At 53.9% G+C, this 19,040-nt stretch overlaps 1 protein-coding gene across 2 annotated transcripts in view; it reads right to left on the bottom strand.

Moving 5' to 3' along the window:
* ADAM33 (ADAM metallopeptidase domain 33) overlaps positions 1-19,040 on the bottom strand; it is a 75,362-nt gene that overhangs the window by 26,195 nt on the left and 30,127 nt on the right. Inside the window, exons 4-7 of one of the 2 annotated variants that reach the window (XM_050943348.1) lie at positions 12,268-12,343; positions 5,547-5,623; positions 2,114-2,300; positions 1,423-1,488 (exon numbers count right to left, since the gene is read on the bottom strand). In XM_050943348.1, coding sequence (XP_050799305.1) covers positions 1,423-1,488; positions 2,114-2,300; positions 5,547-5,623; positions 12,268-12,343 — 406 coding nt within the window. Of the gene's footprint in view, positions 1-1,422; positions 1,489-2,113; positions 2,301-5,546; positions 5,624-12,267; positions 12,347-19,040 lie in introns of both variants that reach the window. The other variant, XM_050943347.1, reaches the window with a different exon arrangement.

A 19,040-nucleotide genomic window follows, 5' to 3' on the forward strand; every position in this document is an offset into this window, starting at 1 on the left:
TTTTGTTTTCCCGTTTGTTCTGAGTTTGCATTATCTGTGCCTGCCTCACTTACCGTTCCAAATGTTCCTAGCAAGTTCTAAAATTCTCTTGTAATGTTTGTAACTCTGCACAGACTTCTCCCTTACATGCAATTGCCTTTTTTACAGCTTGCCACAACAGCCATGCTACGGCCGTTTGCTTTTACTGGCATTCGGCTTGTACAGCTGTACATATTTCCCAAACATGTTTTCTAAGGTATCAAGTATTATATCAAGTTCCACTGCAACTTCCACCCAAGGGCAGGTCCCAATAATCTCCTTCTCTAACAGAGAAGGGGCTTTAACTTTAGTCCATTGGGCTACCTTGTCCACCCCTTTACTTCTCTTCTTTAACAGTGTTTTAAACATTATTACACTAACACCACGTGGTATCTCCCCACAGGTTTTTTGGTTGGTTTTTTTGGCGGGAGGGGGTGTGTTTTGACTTTTTTTTTATACACACACAAACTTCACAAATAAGGAGTCATCCTTATTAGCCTTAAATAAGGACTCCCCCAACATTGTAAGACCCCCATCTCAAAATCCGGCACTTAATAGCTCTGCGCTCTCCACCACTTGTTAGACCCACAATCGGGGCACTCGAGAGATCGGACCCACCTCCACCTCTGGGAACCTCTTGCGGCTACAGGAAGCTCCGGGGCCGGCTCTGGACTCCTGGCTCCAGACAAGGTGTGTTAGACTTAACAAAACGGCACAGGTTCTGACTGCCAGGTGGAACTCACCCTCACGCTGAGTCAACGGGGCAATCTGATCCTTGCTCTCCTTTAGCACTAAGGCGCCATTCAGCGAGGGTTCACAGATGGATCGACAGACATTATAAGCATGTTACAGACATGGGGCGTATGTGTTATACATGGTTGTAAGAGCTGGTCATTAGCAACCTACTGACCTGCAGGACTCAGTTAATCGTTACAGAGGTTTACAATTTATTACAATATCTATTAAGCATTTATTAACCCTTTATAAAAGGAACCTTTAATCCAAAGGGCACCCGTTTCCTCTGCAGCCCCACCTCTCCTTTGCCCCACTCATTGGTCAGACATTTCGGTTACATCTCAACTCCTTGGGAGCAGAGACCTGTTTTCTCTGCCTGTCACTTGTGGGCCCTATAACGTAATAATGAGGGTACCTTCTGGGTACCACTGGAAGATTAAGAGTGGATATAATTCTACTGGATGGATGGATAGATAGATATGATCAATCTTGGCTATTCCAAAGGACAGAGAAAAAATAAAAACCTGACAGAAAGACAGGGATCCTGGCTCTTCTGAACGACTGACAAAGACCACGCTGTCCCAGCATCCAGCCTCCCTCCCTGACAGTCGTCCATGTTCCTCCAGCTGATGATCAATTGGAGCCAGTTTCTGAGAGTTAAGTGCTCACCAGGGTGTAATCAGCGACAATGAACAGCTCCATGTACTTCAGGGTCCTCCAAGTGTCTCTCTTTGCCTGCACAACAAATCACAAGCGTCACCAGAAAGGAGGAAAAGGAAGCAAGTGCAACAGACAGGACTCAGTCCAAATTCTCAGCAACCCCAGCCTTGACATTCAAGATCATGTGCACTGAACAGTGATGGAGAAACGTTCAGAGAGAGGGAAACTGAGGCACACAGAGCAGCAAAAAAAAAATCATAGCGGCTCAGATGCAATTTGCTGATCTGTAACAGGACCGTGACACCAACGTTAACCCCCCGTATCTTGCGGAACCCCTATGGGATCTTTATTAACCAGTGTTCAGTTTCACGTTTCGTCCAAACCAGGGCAACCTTTAACACCATGCTAGTGCACTGGGCTCCACCCCAGCCCAGAGGGAAGAATGCCACCTGCTGAGCCACCAGCACTGCTTCCTGATACATCTGTTTCCCCCTTAGAGAGCTCCCATCCGAGCACAAACTAGGTCTGACCACAGTTAGCTTCTACAAGCCCACTGCCCATGGTGGCAGGACCGCAGGAGGGAGCAGTTATCACACCCTGCTTTAGACGGACACACATGGGGAGCTGCCCACCGCTCTCGCCTGCCTCTGCACAGGTAAAGACCATTTAACAGGGCAGCGAAAGGAAAGCAAAGACTTACCCGCCAATGTACTGGCTTGACGAGTCTGGTGATGTCAGCTATGCTGCTTCCTAACAGGCCGCTATGCCCGCAAGTCCCGCCTTTGACTAGCAAGTGCTCTGCCCTATAGAGGATGTGATGCTCAGGTTCCGGGGTCCCCAGGGGTTTCAAGTAGTAGCTGTCATTGACACTCAGCACGATGAGTCCGCTGGCAATGAAGAGAGGAGAGACATGAATGGAAAGAGAACAGGCTGGTGACTTTCTGCACACGAAAAGTTCAAGGGCAACTCTGACCAAGTTAACCAGGGGAGCAGAGCAGAGCCACGCGCCCGGAGGACATGCACGAGGGCTCTGACCCAGCAAAGCACTTGTGTGTGGGCCTAGCTTTAGAACGTGAGCAGTTCCAGTGACTTCTAGTTACACGTTAATGTCATGCGTGTCACTGAAATGCTATGCTGGATCGGGGCCCAACACAACAGCCTGTTGGTGTGCAGTCTGTGGGCACTCGCTGGATTAGTACAGATCAGGCACAGAGTAGCCTGTGCGCTTTACAGCTGGGGGCATCAGGGTGGACTTTGAAAGGGAAGGCAGGAGCTGCTTGGCAAGCGTTCCCTGGGGGCTGTTAGAATCATGGATTCTCAGGGCTGGAAGAGATCTCAGGATGTCATCTAGTCCAACCCCCTGCTCAAAGCAGGACCAACCCCAACTAAATCATCCCAGCCAGGGCTTTGTCAAGCCTGACCTTAAAAACCCTCTAAGGAAGGAGATTCCACCACTTTCCTAGGTAACCCATTCCAGTGCTTCATCGCCCTCCTAGTGAAAAAGTTTTTCCTAAGATCCAACCTAAACCTGCCCCACTGCAACTTGAGACCATTGCTCCTTGTTCTGTCATCTGCTACCACTGAGAACAGTCTAGCTCCATCCTCTTTGGAACCCCCTTTCAGGTAGTTGAAAGCAGCTATCAAAATCCTCCTTCATTCTTCTCTACTGCAGACTAAACAATCCCAGTTCCCGCAGCCTCTACTCATAAATCATGTGCCCCTGCCCCCTAATCATTTTTGTTGCCCTCCACTGGACTCTTTCCAATTTTCCCACATCCTTCTTGTAGTGTGGGGCCCAAAACTGGACACAGTACTCTAGATGAGGCCTCACTAGTGTCGAATAGAGGGGAAGGATCACGTCCCTTGATCTGATGGCAGTGCCCCTACTTATACAGCCCAAAATGCCTGGGGGAAAGGGTGGCACGAGTCAGAAGTGGGTGTGGGAGACAACACAAGTGGGTGAGAGAAATTCAGATGGAGGGTTAGGGCGAGTGGCAGGCATTTGGAGAGGTGGGACAGACAGATGTGGGAAGAGATGCCGACGGACCAGAGAATGAACGAACAGCCGTGAACAAATGGATCCAGAAATTTCATGCCTTGGAAAGGATCAGCTCGCTCTGTGGCTATGGGCCTTGCTCGCTCCTTACTGATTTGATCTGAACCGTTCTGGCCCACCGGCAGTAACAAAGGACTCACACGCTAGCTTGTCCCCTGCCCTGCCCCAGCACTCCCCACCAGGAAAGCTGCACAACCAGCTAGATCGTGCAAACTCTGAGCTGCAGACAATGCAGGGCCCGAACCAGGAATCTGGTGCTCATGCAAAGCCATTTATCCCAAGCAACCACAGCAAGCCAGGGCGCATGCCTAAGCAAGAGAGGAGGCCCAGAGTGCTGGAAAACAGACCTCTGCAGTCAGCAGAGACCTTGGCATCTTTATGGTACAAAGGAGAACAAACATCAAATGAAATCCCCAGCTGCCGAATCCTCCACCGCTGTCTCGGTCAGTTGCAGCCTCTGGCAGGAATCCTGTGTCAGATGAAAGCCGACACCCAGGCCGTCCAGCTGAGGGGCTGGCCCCAAACGTCCATAACATTCCCCCATCAAATCGAAATCACATGTGCACATAGCTGGGCGATTACTTCACCTGCTTGGATTGTTTAAGATGTGGCTCAGAATCTGCCATGTCCTTAATCCTCCTGCTGTCACCAGAGAGTGAGGGCAGTGCTCAACAATAGGGTACAGTTTCTCCTCCTCCTCGCGAGCCATGAAGGCTGGCAGCCCCACCAGATTTCATTATTTAACCACCTAGGCATTCAGACACTGATCCCCAGCTCTTCCACAGTGCTTTCAAAGGAAGTCGGTATCATTAGCTCCACCGTACCAATAGGGAAACTGAGGCACGGACTGGGACAGTGACCTGCCCAAGGTCACCCTATAAGCCAGTGGAAGAGCCAGCAAGAGAAATAGGTCATAGGAATAGCCAGGTCTCCTAAGCCCCAGTCCAGAGCTCTATCCACTAGGACACACTGCCCTCTTGCGCCTAGTGACGAGAGAGAGAGGCAAAGACCTAGACAGACAGACCAACTGTTTAGACAGCCTCCCCCTCAACCCTCCTCACTTCATCTAAAGTGCTACCAACATCAGCCATTGCGATTCGATCTGCTGGTAAATTTCCACACGGCTCCAGCCTCAGGAGACAGCTCCATCCTCACCTCTAGCCAGTCACACGGATTCTGCCATTAGGGGCCATGCCTGGCGCATTGGCCTTTTACATCAAAACGGCAGAGCGGAGTTAAATTGCAAAGCGAGCCAGTTCCACAGGAGATTCCAGAACCATCCCATCAGCTGTTGCTAGAGGAGAGTGTTTAGGGCGTGTCCGGCATGTTACAGACAGAGCCCGCTGCTCCACTGCCCTGCACATTGCATAGTCAATTACATCAGGGTAGAGCACCTGTAACAGACTCTCAGGTCAGAACGGTGCCCGAAGGAGAAACAGGGCCAAAGTTTCTAGCCAGCCATCCATCGTCTTATGCTGTGCCCATCACTGTGTCATCAGGGCAACTGCGTCCAGATGGTCTCGCAGTCCTGACCACAGCAGCATCCTCTGCACCAGTGCACCTGAAGTGATGAAAAAGTCAAGTGCAGCAAAGTGCCTCGCTTGCTTCCGAGTGGTGCATCTGTCACAGACAAACAGCGGCGAACACACTCGGAGGTTAGGTGCGTTGGCTTCATTTGGAGTTTTCCTTGTTGGTTCTGTCATGGCTGCTGTGGGTTGGGGAGGGCTCGGGGGGTTGATTGGCCCCCTGGTCGAACGGAGTTTGAAAGCAGGATGTTTTATAGTTTCAGTCAGAAGGGACCACTGGGATCACCTAATGCGACATGCTGCACAACACGGGCCAGAGAACCTCCCTGGGTGAACGCGAAGAGCAGTGGTCCCGTAGGCAGGCTGGGGGTCCAGGCTTTGCAGGCCATGCGGATATTCATCGGCTTGGCCAGAAGGAACAAGGGTCTTGACTACGATGTATGAACTGTGCTTTCCCTGCTGGGAGTTCCCTCCTCCATTGTGCGGCACAGACCGAGCCCACACCCTGCCCCAGTTCCCCCTCCACCCGCATGCCAGACTCTCCTCCTTACCTGATCCCCGAGCAGGTGCTGAGAACAACCCAGGAGCCCTGGTACCCTCGCACGTGGCCATGGTAATAACAGTGATCCTGGGAAAAGGACAACAGACAGCAGTGATTGGCCACCATTGGCCATCAGACAAACAGACCCTGCCGCTTGCTATTTCCACCCCCGGCTCGGTGACAAACCAACCCTGCTGTGGCCCCAAGCCAAGACTAAATCATGTCACTCGCCAACCCACTGCATCTAAGGGCGAGGAATTCAACACACCTTGTCTGTGCCCCCCGTAGGCCATGTGATGGCCTGCACCAAATTCAGCCTCCTGTCCTGTCCAGGGCCAATTGCACTCCCATCAAAGGCAATGAGCGTTTCGCCACTGACTTCCACGTGAGCTGGACCGGGGGCCCCGTAGTGCATCTGCCCAGGTGATCACAGCTCCTGCAGCTCTGGGCCATACGCCAGGCAGCCCGAAGGGCAAACAATCCCCACCCCAGAGAATAAACCCCACCCAGCTGTAAGAACAAAGCCAGACTGACCACGAGTCTGGTTCCCAAAGGTCACTGACTTGAGCCTCCTAGACCAAATTCTCACTTCACTTTATGAAAGTGCATGAGTATCATTATGCCTGCTCAGCAGATGGGGAAACTGAGGCATGTGGCAGGACAGTGATTTGCCCAAGGTCAGCAGCAGAGTCGGGAACAGAACCAGGGGCTTCTGTCTCCTGTCCCTCACTTTAACCACCATCTCTCCGCAAGCTGCAGCACAGCCAGTGAGGACAATTCAAAGGCGGGCCATTGTGTGATGCAGGGAAGGAAGAGACCCACGAGGTGGAGGGACTGAGTGAGACGCTGTCAGAAGGGCAGGCAGGCCTGAGGCGGGCCGTGTGGAAAGACCAGATGGGGGAGGCGGGAGCAGAACAGGGGGCCGGAGGAAAGCAATTGCCTTCTGCTGGGTGTTTCTCTTTCCCTGGGATGGGAGGTGCTGTATCCCGTCCAAGAGACACAGGCAGCCGCGTGCTGCTCACATTCCTAACGCTACATGCGTCAGCCCCGCTGCCAGGGACAACAGGTCACCCCGGCTCCTCACACAAGCAGGCCCATGGCGAGCCGTGCTGGGAGGGGAGGGTGTCCAGTTATCAGCCTCGGAGGCCTACGTCTGCACATCAGGGCCTATGGTTTCAAAATAGGCAGCCTCAGGGCAAAGCTGGCTGGGGGCTGAACTGTGCCCACTCGCGGGGGGCTCGGGGCAACGGGGCAGAGCTGCCCCTGAGAGAGCTGCACCCACAGCGGAGGGAAAACGAGCTCAGCAGGATCTGCACGGACCCAGCAAACCTGAGCTTCGGGAAATGTGCTTTCAGCCAACCTGGCATCCCAATGTCATCACACCACAGCCCCAGCCTGGAGGAGATGACCCCCAGCAGACTGGCCCAGGGAAGGGAGGAGAAGCAGGGCTCCATGGGTCTGGAGAAACCATGCTCCAGGCCAGCTTTGTGATTTGGGGTGTGGGAGATGAGTGGGAGACAGATACCATGAGGACAGGCTGCTTAGACTAGACTATCACACGTTAGAGACAGAGGGATGATGCCCTGGTGACAGAATATCGTAAAGAAAAAGAAAAAGAAAAAGAGAGGAGAGAGAAAGAGACGTAATATTGAGGCTCTAGCAATGACAGCAAGGGTGTGATGGGTGGGGCAGACCCGTGGGCTCCTCGGCAGCCTGAGGCCCCATCTCCCCAGGCCACAGGACTGTGCCTGTAACCACAATTCAAGTCTGGTGCCGGACAAGCTGGTTTCTAACATCCCGTTCGGCCGGTCGGGGTGCGTGAGAGATTTAGGATCACCTCTGCCTGCAGAGAAACAGACCCGAATACATTGGACGTGAGGTGCACTGGGGCTCCAGCGTGGTTTTTAAATATCTTTAGCACAGCGTGGCCCCTACTAACACTGCCTGGCCAGACAGCAGCGGTTTCATGCCATCGGTTGCTAAACAGAGCTCGCCACTGAAACTAATGGGGCTTGAAACCAGACAGCAGGATCCGGCCTTGTAACAGAATCCAGTTTTGCTCCAACTGTGTTTAGGAGGCAGTGTGGTCCTGAGGGAAGGCAGAATCGGTGCAGCAGGCTTTCTGCGAGGGATTGAATTTCCCCCTGGCTCCATCCATCCATCTGCTTCCTTCCGCTATGACAGCTCCACTTCAGGGCTGTTTGCCTTGCCTGTCTGGTGGGAGCCTTAAGAGAGGAATGCCGTCTGTTAAATCCAACTCTTTCCTACACCCACCTCTTCCCCAGTTCGGGCGAAGTCAGCTGACAGGCGACCCTCACAGTGCCATGCCAGAGCTGGGGTAAGGGATACCTGGCAAAGGCACTGTGCCCACCTCTGGGGTGGAACGGGGCTGCTAATCCACAGAGCCCAGAAACAACCTGCAAATTGAGGACAGGATCTGAAAAGCAGAGAGCTGGTCAAAAAGCAAAACAAACGGAAGAGGGAATTTGGTGATTTTTTCCCCTCAGTGTTTCCTCTGCTTTACAAAATGTGGCATGTTTCTTTCTCTCTTTTTTACATTTAGGCCTGGTCTACACTACGCGTTTAAACTGAATTTAGCAGCGTTAAACCGATTTAACCCTGCACCCGCCCACACAACGAAGCCCTTGATATTGATATAAAAGGGCTCTTTAAACTGGTTTCTGTACTCCTCCCCGACAAAGGGAGTAGCGCTGAAATCGGTATTGCCATGTCGAACTAGGGTTAGTGTGGCCGCAAATCGACGGTATTGGCCTCCGGGCGGTATCCCACAGTGCACCACTGTGAACGCTCTGGAAAGCAATATGAACTCGGATGCACTGGCCAGGTAGACAGGAAAAGCCCCGCAAACTTTTGAATTTCATTTCCTGTTTGCCCAGCGTGGAGCTCTGATCAGCACGGGTGGCGATGCAGTCCCAAATCCAAAAAGAGCTCCAGCATGGACCGTACGGGAGATACTGGATCTGATCGCTGTATGGGGAGACAAATCTGTTCTATCAGAGCTCCGTTACAGAAGACGGAATGACAAAGCATTTGAAAAAATCTCCAGGCTGTGATAGACAGAGGCCACAGCACGGTGCTGTGTGACAAGCGTAATGGAAAGCCAAAGAATCAAATGGACGCTCATGGAGGGAGGGAGGAGGGACTAAGGACTCCAGCTATCCCACCGTCCCCGCAGTCTCCGAAAAGCATTTGCATTCTTGGCTGAGCTCCCAATGCCTGAAGGGTCAAAAACATTTTCCCAGGTGTTTCAGGGTGTATGTCATCAATTTACACCCTTCCCCCCCACCCTCAAAAGAAAAGGGAAAAAAAAATGTTTCTCGCCTTTTTTCAATGTCACCCTATGTCTACTGCATGCTGCTGGTAGACGGGGTGCTGCAGCGCTGAACACCAGCATCCCCTTCCCGGTGGATAGCAGTCATATTGTACTGTCTGCCATCGTCATCGTCAGCCCGTGAGTGCTCCTGGCTGGCCTCGGTGAAAATGGGAATGACTCCCGGTCATTCCCGGCAGATGGTACAGAACGGCTGGTAACCGTCTTCATCATAGCAGCTGGAGCCTGAGCTCCATCATTCCCCCCCCCCCCCTTTTCATGTCTAACGAAAAGATTCTGTACTGCCTGGACTATCATAGCAGCGGGAGGCTGGACTTCTCACCCCCGGCACCTTTAATGTCCTGCCTGGACTATCATAGCAGGACATTTTATCTCACTAAAAAGTCAGTGTTTCTTATTCCTGCATTCTTTATTACTACATCACACAAATGGGAGGACACTGCCACGGTAGCCCAGGAGGGTTGGGTGAGGAGGGAAGCAACAGGTGAGGTGGTTGCAGGGGCACCCCCTAGAATGGCATGTAGCTCATCATTTCTGCGGGATTTCTGGGGCTCTGACACGGAGCGGCTGTGCTCTCTGGTTCTCTAGTAGACTTGCCCCATATTCTAGGCAGGACTGACTCTATTTTTATACAAAACATAAAGAAGGGAATGACCCGGGGAGTCATTCTCATTTTTGTCCATGCGCCCCCGGCCGACCTCAGCGAGGCCAGCCAGGAGCACCCATGACAGCAGCAGATGGTACAGAACGACTGACAACCGTCATCTCATCGCCAATTTACAATGGCAGACGGTGCAATAGGGATGGTAACCATCTCTGCTACCTTGCAAAGGCAAATGAATGCTGCTGTGTAGCACTGCAGTACCGCGTCTGTCAGCGGCATCCAGTACACATACGGTGACAGTGACAAAAGGCAAAACGGGCTCCATAGTTGCCATGCTATGGCGTCTGCCAGGGCAATCCAGGGAAAAAGGGCGCAAAATGATTGTCTGCTGCTGCTTTCACGGAGGAAGGATTGAGTGACGACATTTACCCAGAATCACCAGCGACACTGTTCTTGCATTGGGATCTCAACCCAGAATTCCAACGGGTGGGGGAGACTGCAGGAACTATGGGATAGCTACGGGATAGCTACCCACAGTGTAACGCTCCAGAAATCGATGCTAGCCTCGGTACCTGGATGCACACTGCCGAATTAATGTGCTTAGTGTGGCCGCGTGCACTCAACTTTATACAATCTGTTTTACAAAACCGGTTTATGTAAAATCGGAATAATCCCGTAGTGTAGACATACCCTTAGAGTTGGTTAAAAACCAGGGGGAAAATGTCATAAAATTTGTCAGCATTTCCCCTGCATTGTTTGAATTGCAAAGTTTGAAATGCAGTGGAAATGTTTAGGTTTGAAAGCCACCGTCAGCCACATGCAGAAGAAGATTGCGCCGACGATCTGGGGGTTCGGCAGACAGAAGGAAAAGGGAATCTAGCCAGGAGCGCAGAGTTCCCAGCACTATGTGGACAAGACATGAAAAGAGCATCTCTCGGTCAGGAGACTGCCCGTCTAAAGGGCTTGGATGGCCCCCGTGACAGTCATAGCTGACATTCTAATGTGTTTATCCTCACAACACCCCTGTGCGGGGGTAAAGTCAGCTGGAGTGCTCACTCCCTTTGAGAATCCGTGCCATAAACCAGCCACAGCACTCAGAGGCCCCCCCAACAGAGCAGCCATGTCAGCCCTGTGGAACTACACAGGCAGGGTGCGCTGTCCGGTGGTCACAGCAGGTGCCTGGGAGTCAGGACTCCTGGGTTCCATTCCTGCGGCTACACTCGCTGGCTTTGCTTCAAGTCGCTCGACTGCAGAGTGCCTCAGTTTCCACTCCCGCAGCGCGTATTGGTTTATGGGTGTTTCCATGGCCACTCCCTCAGGGCAGAAGCCGAGCTGCTCCCCACAGGAACACAGTCAGATGAGGAGAGTGAGCCGCCCTGAAGTCATGAATGACCATTCAGTGCCCAAGAACCCGGCTGGGAAGGGTTTATATTACTACTCTGCGGGGGTCCCCCTCGCTTCTGGGTGCCATAAGCAACCCCCAATAAAGCAGGACTCCCGAAACCAGAGACATACGGTGGCTCCTCAGAGAGCCTGCAAGCGAACAGCAACAGTCCCATCCCATAGAAATCTCCACTAACAATACACACCCCTGCACTGTGGTCCTGATGGAAGCCTGTCTATGCATCTATGGGATCTATCTGGCCCTCATATCACCCCCAAATCCGAGTGCCTCCCAGGCCTTGCTGGAGTATCCTCCCAACACCCCTGGGAGGCAGTGCTATTATCCCCAAGGTACAGAGGGGGAAACTGAGGCACAGAGACTAAGTGAGTCACCCAGTATGAAGGGTGTGGGGGAGCAAGGAATGGAACCCATGTTTCCCACATGTTGGGTTAGAGCTCTGACTATTGGACCATCCTTCTTCTCTCTGGTTTGGCTTGTATTGTGACTTATAGGCTGTGACTTATATTGAAGGGGTGACCCTCACGGCCAGTACTATCCTCCGTTCTTACCAGCCTGCACCCCTGGAGGGTCACCACCTCCAATCTGGAGGCGATAGGATACAGGCTGGTGAGAGGGAGGAGATGCAAGAGGTGGAGCGTCACCGATTGGTGAAAGATGCTGGCAGCAGGAAGCCTAGAGAGAAAGAGAGAGGCCAGATTCTCAGCTGGTGTAAATCAGCAAGCTCCGGTGATTTCAATGGAATGAGCCTGATTTACACCTGACAGTCTCTTCCATGACTGACTGGACAGACATGACAACTACCTGACCTCTACATTTACCCAGCTTCTCTCATCCCACAAGACCCCAAAGCACTGTACAAAGCATGAAGCTGTCTAGCTAGCTCTCTAGGGACTTATGATATCTGAGCACCTCCCAACATCCCCAGAGTCCAGCTGGGCTGTCTAGGCACACACTGTAAAACCTCTCTTTCCCACCCCCTCTTCCCAGATTAGGTACAAGCACTACACAAGTATCACTTTGCCCACCATTGAAATGCAGCCACCTCTGGGGTGGAACATGGCAGCTGTTTAACAGTGGCACCACATGATAGTTTGGGACAGGAAGTGAAGGGGGTTATAAATAGGTAGAATGCAATAACCTGCACTGGGTGGAATTTGCTTGGGACAAAACACTCCCAGGCTTCCAAGAAGTGCCACCGGACCCATAACGCCCACAGCAGATCCTGAGCTTTCCAGGTCATTCAAGGGACAGCGTGGCCAGGAGCACAGCACCCCGAGCCAGGCACCAGTTTAGCACTGACTCAGACAGAAGAGAGTCACCAGCACCTTTGCAAAATCTCTGCCCTTGGTAATGCCGGGCACCCTACTCACGGTGTAGTTGGGAGACAGCGTCACCGGCTGCCCGCCGGCTGCGTAGTGCGTCTCGGTGTAGTCTGGCGACAGCAGCCTGCTGGGAGAGAACAAGAGAACCCAGTGAGCACCCCAAGTCTTCCTAGTCCCTCCTTATTTTACTGCTTAAGAGGGGCAAGGACTAGCCCAGTAAAAGATGGGGGCTGGAGGATTAGATCTGGGGCCTTTCTGCTCCAGGCAGCTACACTGAATGCAGACCAGGCCAGTAGTGACCGACAGCCAGGGCCACCTGATGGCTGCTTGGCAGCCAACTTGCATCCACGGCACAGAAAACCCCGTGGTCCCTGGCACTGATTGCCACCCTGCCAGTCAGACTGGGCTGGCCGCTCAGCCCGGTGGTGGCCGCACCTGCCACAGGCTAGGCCGTGGGAGCAGAGTGCTCTCGCTGCACCGGTTCTGCAGATCTACCGAGAGCCTCAATGCAGATGCCTTCCCTGCAGGCCTCTCTCGCTCGGCACGTGGCGTTAGCATCACACCCCTCCCGCCGAATCACAGCACAGACGCCGGCCATCCTCGCAGGCAGACACCGCAATGGACTGCGCACACAGAGACGTGTCCCTGGACACACACAACACACCGAGGCCATGCAAACACCGCCACAACCGCATCCGTACACAGACACACGCCCCTGTGCGTGCGCACACCTCACTAAGCGTTCGCACAACTAGACACACCCAGGAACCAGGAGGGGAACTGGGAGGGGTCGATCGGGGAGTAGGGGGGTGGGCGGTAGAGAAGAGCCATGCCTGGGGAAAGGGATAGGGCTAGGGGAGCCAAGAGCACATATGCCAAACCCAGAGCCCCTGACCGGCTCCCCCAGTGCAGCCCCACAGAGGGAGCCATTAAAAACCAAGGCTGCGGCCTTTCCCAGCCCCAAGACCCTGTTCCCTGTCTGTCCCCTCTCCATCGGTGTTACTCGGTGCATTGCGTAGCCCCAGCTGGGGCCTATGCTCGGCTTTCATGGTGATTTGCCCCACAGGGTGGCTGTGGCTCACCTCATCAGGCCATGGGGCGGAGAGCTGCTCGGCTCTGCCCCACTCACCAGCACTGAGCAGTCAGGGGCCACAGGGCGGAGAGCTGCTCGGCTCGGCTCTGCCCCAGTGCTGAGCAGTCAGGGGCTGTGGAGTGAAGGGATTTCAGCCTGGAGAAAAGCGTGGACCCAGGGCCTGCTCACAGAGATCCCTGGTGGGGAAAGGAGCGCGGCTCAGCCAGTAGGGTTGGCTGCTGCCTAGACCCCACTCCCCTGCCTCTCTGGCTCTGGGAGTAGGAGACATAGGCTGAGCATGAATCACCACCTCTAGCTTCTTCCCAAAGGCCTTTGAGCCAGAAGTGCTTTGCCCCCTTCTGGCCTCCCCTTTGGCTCCCATCTCAGCTGTCCGCTTATGGGACACTCCTGTAACATCTTTGGGGGGATGGAGGCAAGAGAAACGGAGATCCGGGCCAGATCTGAGGCGGGAGGGCAGTGGGGAAGCGGCTGGGTCCTGCTGCTGGAGCAGGTGACCCCCACAGAGCTGGGGAAGTAGGGCAGGAACTCAGAGGGAGGTGCAGAGAAGGGGCTTCTCAGACCTGAGGGGATTTCAGATCTAACTCCAGGGGAAGCTGGACTTCCTACAATCCCACCCATCCACCCACATACCCGCCACCCGTCCCTGACCAGTGAAGGCCAGGGTTGAAGACTGTCCGGGATGCCCAAATCCAAATCTGCCTGCCCCCCTCCTTTGGGAGCTGCTGGACCTGGGGCACGACAGACGCAGATAGGCTCAAGCCAGGGGCCAGGTGCAAGGACTCAGGAGAAATAAACCTAAAACACAGTCAGTCAGCAAGATCTCTTCCCTGAGGAATAGCATTTAGAGAGAGATCGCAACAAGAAAACTCTCCAATGCCACGGCCTGGGGCGTGAAGCCCACCCCCCACATTGTCAGGCCTCCCTTAGTCTCCTCCAGGGGCATGATCTCCACCACAGGGCCCGGGTGGAGTTTGAAACCAGCACCAAAGTGCAAACCTCTACTACTTAAGTTAAAGGAACAATGCCCTTAGCTGGCAGCAGAAGTAGGCTATTACCCTCTCTGTGAGGGGGATGCAGCCCATGCTTTATAGGTCTCTGACACAAACAGCCCATTTACAGCCCTGCCAAGGAGCAGAGGGGAGAAGCTGTGCTGGAGTTAACCCCTTCATTGCCATGGATCTGCTGCCGAATCACTGAGGCAGCAACATCATGCTGCAAAGTTTGCAATAGGGCAGCACGCTGCGTTGGTCCCCGCAAACATGCTCTGCACTGCAGAGGGGTGGGAATCAAACACCACCACAACCTCAACGTGCAGAGGGAGCAAAAAAATTACATAGCACTGAAGGGAGTGGGGAGGAGAAGACCAACAAACTTGTCAGAGCCTCAGAACAAAACCAGGATCCTAGTTTTGGGTGGGGGAAGGGGGCCTGGGGGTCAGCTCACTGCCCATCTCTGTTCTGGCAGGGCAGAGGGAGGGGCATGTGTGCAGGACCCAGCTTCACGCTGACAAAGAAGCCTGCAGGAGTGGCAGGATGATCCAGGCAGAAGGATGGTCCAGTGCTTAGAGCACTAGCTAGGCCCTGGGAGATGTGGGTTCATTGCCCGGCTTTGCCACAGACTTCCCGGGTGACCCTGGGCAAGTCACCTCGCCTCACCTGCAAAGGGAGGCGTGAGGATAAAGCCTGTAAAGACCGAGGCCCTGAGATACTACAGTGACAGCGGCCTTCTAAGCCCCTAAACCAGAAGACGCTGGTTCTGAGAAGCAGCAACCCCCGCCCCAGTGAGTCACTTTCCCACAGCTGTCTGTGATCTCTCAGCAGCCCTGCTGCGAAGCTCTGCAACTGCCACCTCCCAGCCCGGTGCTGACAAATGGCTTCCTGCTGTTTGGACGGACGAAAAGTCTCGGTAACAGAGACAGAACATGTCTAAAACCCAACGTGAAGGCAGCATTTGCCTCCTTCGGGGGGCTCCGGGAGCAAAGTGAGGGGGGTTAGACTACAATGACCCCCACTGGAAGTTGGAGAGCAAAGATGGCCAAGTTCCTCCCCTTGCAGCCTGTAAGCCAGCGCTCCGAACCTGGAGCGGGGCCAGCCAGGGTAGTCCAAGGGGGAGCGCGGTCGGAGGAAGGGGATGAGCTTGAGCAAAATTGCTAGTGGTGCAGCATATTAGCCTGGGGAATCATCTCTCCAGGACATGGTGGCTCCATCTCATAGGGCACTTAGACGAGGCTGCAGAATATGCTCTGATGCGCCACACTGCTCTGGCCACAGCACTGCCATCCTGCAGGACCCCCAAGGGCTACACACGCTCTGCACATGTGGACCCACATACTCGAGCAGTGGAATCCGTCCCCTGAGCGCTATAGTCTCCGCTTCTGTTCCAGAAATGCCCTCTGGCCCTCCTGGCTTTGAAGGAAACCTTGGCAATGTAACCCAATGCAGTGATGCCTGCCTGAGTGTGCAGAGAGCCTGAAACAGAGGTGTGAACTGAGAGCCGAAGAGGGCAGTCTGAATATTAACCTTGTGAGCTATTTCACCACCGATCAGTTTGGCAGAAACATCTAGTTACTGTGCTTCACCCACAATCCCAAACTGCCTCTCCAGGTGCCAAAAGCCCCATCTGCCTCTCAGCTAGTGACCCAAACCTCCAGCATCTCTCCAGCCATTTCTGGGATGCAGCCATACATGGCCCATGGAAAAGTCTCTGGCATCCCAAGCTGCAGCTGTGGGGACAATCAATGAGCTGAATTCAGCATCAGGATAAATGACCCAAGAGCTGCTGTGCTGATCACAATGTGAATTTTCATATCTCAAACATCTGGATTTGAATTGAAACAAAACCGCTGCAGAATTGAGGGCTCTTGCCACAGAATTCAGCTTGCTGCTGAGTACATGGGGCCTTGGCCTGGCCCCAAAACACACAGAAATTACATTAATCACCTCTGAAATGCAGCCACCTCTGGGGGAGCCGGGACATGGTCAGACAGACAAGGGGCAGCTCGCCGGAAGCCCTGCAGGATTTCCAGCGTGCAGCGAGAATGGCCATGGTTAAGATCTCCTCTGAAAGAGCCACACAGAGCTGTTGGCACAGAACTGTGCTTGCCTAGGAGGCCGAAGATGGCTCTTCAGGGGGCTGAATGTACGTTTCCCAGGAATCCACGCAGCTGGAATCTCCTGCTTTGGCCAATGAGTCATTCCCTCTGGCTTAGAGGGAACTTTCACGCACTGGCTGGAATGGGGGAGAGAGCCCTCTCCAGGCCTGGGATTCAGATGCAAGATGCCAGTGGATGCCCGTCCTCTCCTAGGCGTGCTGGCAGGAGGACGCTCGCTGTACTCATCCGGAAGATGCAGGAGGACATGGTCTGGAAACTCCTCCAGGGCAGCAGAGACTCACCCTCTCAAGCAACAGGCAGGGCAAAGGGCAGCAGGCTGGAATTGAGGCATATGCTAGGAAAAGGCTCCAACATGCAAGAGCAATTGGGCAGGCTCCTCAGGGAAGGCAGCGGAGGAGCCCCGGCTATGGAGGCTGGAGAGCAGGGGGAGAGGCACGGAGCAGCGCTCCGCAGTGCCGGGGTCTGGCCCGAGTATTCCTTTCCTCCCGGCGGGGTCCTGTGTGTGTGTGGTGACAGCCATCAGCCCACGGGCAGTGCTGTGAGCAGCCACCATTGTACAGTAACGGGACGGAAGACAAGAGGCGACATCGCTTTGTGGTGGGAAACGTGAACCCAGAGCACGCTTCTCCTGGCCTGCTCCATTCATCCCCATCCCCCCGTAGCATCCACTCCTCTTCTTCGCTTCTGCCCCCTCCTTCCTCCACCAGCCCCTGCCTCTCCTACCTTCGTCCTGGGCCCTTCCCTCTGCTCTGACAGGCTGGGACCAATGCACCGGGGCTCCCCAAGGATGGCAGGGAGCTAAGCTCTCACGAGTCACAACCATGAGGCCACATCCCCAAACGAAGGGCAATCCATGATGAGTTCCCATCCAGACAGTACTGTGCCCAGATACCATGGTGCTGCGCATCTGGGACACATCCTAATGAGGATGATGTTATTTAAGGACCCAGTCCCACAAAGTGAGTTCAGTGGTAGCTGAGGGGGCTCAGCACCTTGCAGGATCAGACCCTGACGGCTAGATCCCTAGCAGGTGTAAAGCAGCGCGGTTCCACTGAAGTCAAGGGAGCTGCACCGATTTACATCAGCTAAAGACCAGGCCCTAAATATGTAGGTTACTTCCAGGCCCATGGGCCCCACCTGGTTTATTTTACACCACAGGAAAAGAGGGAAAAGCAGATGGAGAAAAAAACAAACAAACAAACAGCAGCAAAAAATAGCAGCCAACGCTTTCCCTCTCTCCTGGTTTCTTATTTTGCAACCAGCTGAGCCCTAACATGTATTTGTGGGTTCTGGGACCACCCACTCCTTGCCCGCCCCACCCCTGCCTGGGCCAATCCGCTGGCACTGACCAAGCTGTGGTTTCCCACCTCCTGGCAATTAAAAAGGAGCTAAAACAATCGCGCAGCTTGACCTTTAGTGCCCCATGTGTTGAGAGCAGGGGCCATGCTCTGCTCTCGTTGGTGGAGCACTGGAGTAACTCCACTGGCTTCGGTTACTGCAGCTTTACCCCGGTGTAACTGGAGCAGAGGTCAGTGCAGAGTGCGGGGGCGAGATCTGAACAAAGACTATTTCATGGCAACAGGACGTCTACCATCAAAAAGGATGTGACGTTCTTCACAAACCGGCCATGAGAGCCCCACCAAAATGCAGCCACCTTTGGGGCTGAGGGCATCAGAAATGGGGAGCATTTTGGCCGAGTACAGCAAAGCAAACCCCTATGGTTATGAAAGTTCCTTGAGATCTTTAATGCCCCCAAGACCTACCTGATATTCTTTAGGACCTTTACTCTCCCTTCCCTTTCACCCATGGGAGCCAGGGCCCATCCTCAAAATCATGGAGATGTCCGATCTCCTTGGATCCATCCCACTTCCTGTCCCTCTGACTCGCAGGACAATTAAACAGTCCCAGACTCGTGCTGGATATCACAACACTGAGCACTCCAGGGGGAACGAGCTGGTACATGCAGTGCTCTGCGGTTGCCTGGCACTTAAAGCCAAGCCCCCACTACCACGACCGCTCAGGGTCACAATCCCATTCAGCAGGGAAATAATTAAGAACCACCACTGTCAGGATCCCACTCCACGGCACCTCTGCCCAGCGCAGGGGATCGCTAGATGTATGGCGAACCCTTGTCCTAGCCCTGGGAAAGCAGCACCAGTGACCATGGCTGGACAGTGCTTAGCTCCGGAGTTCCCAGTAAGAACTCCACAGCTACAGCTGCCACCAGCCGCCCATTATCCCATCAGACAGTCCAAGCCACTCTGATCACGAGCAACGTCGCTTGAGCTCTTTCCCCTGGACACATGGTCCTTGAAAGGCCCTTCAAGCTCTATGGGGTAATTATCCTGTGTCCTCTGACATCACCTGTCCTGCAAAGCTCTCAAGCCACGGTACAACGAATGAAGGCTCAGGGACTCGGAGGTAGCATGATTATCCACTGCACAGACTGGCGAGCCGAGGCACAGACACACGAGAACACATGAAGCTAAGGGCACAAAGCGACTCGGTGGCAAAGGCCAGGAAGAGAACTCAGAATTCTCACTTCCCAGCGGTCTGCTCTAGCCACTGGATAATACTGCCTGCGATTGCAACAGCGCCTACCCCAGGTCCGCACTA

This window comes from Gopherus flavomarginatus, chromosome 3 (assembly GCF_025201925.1).
Source record: "Gopherus flavomarginatus isolate rGopFla2 chromosome 3, rGopFla2.mat.asm, whole genome shotgun sequence".
NCBI lineage: Eukaryota > Metazoa > Chordata > Testudines > Testudinidae > Gopherus > Gopherus flavomarginatus.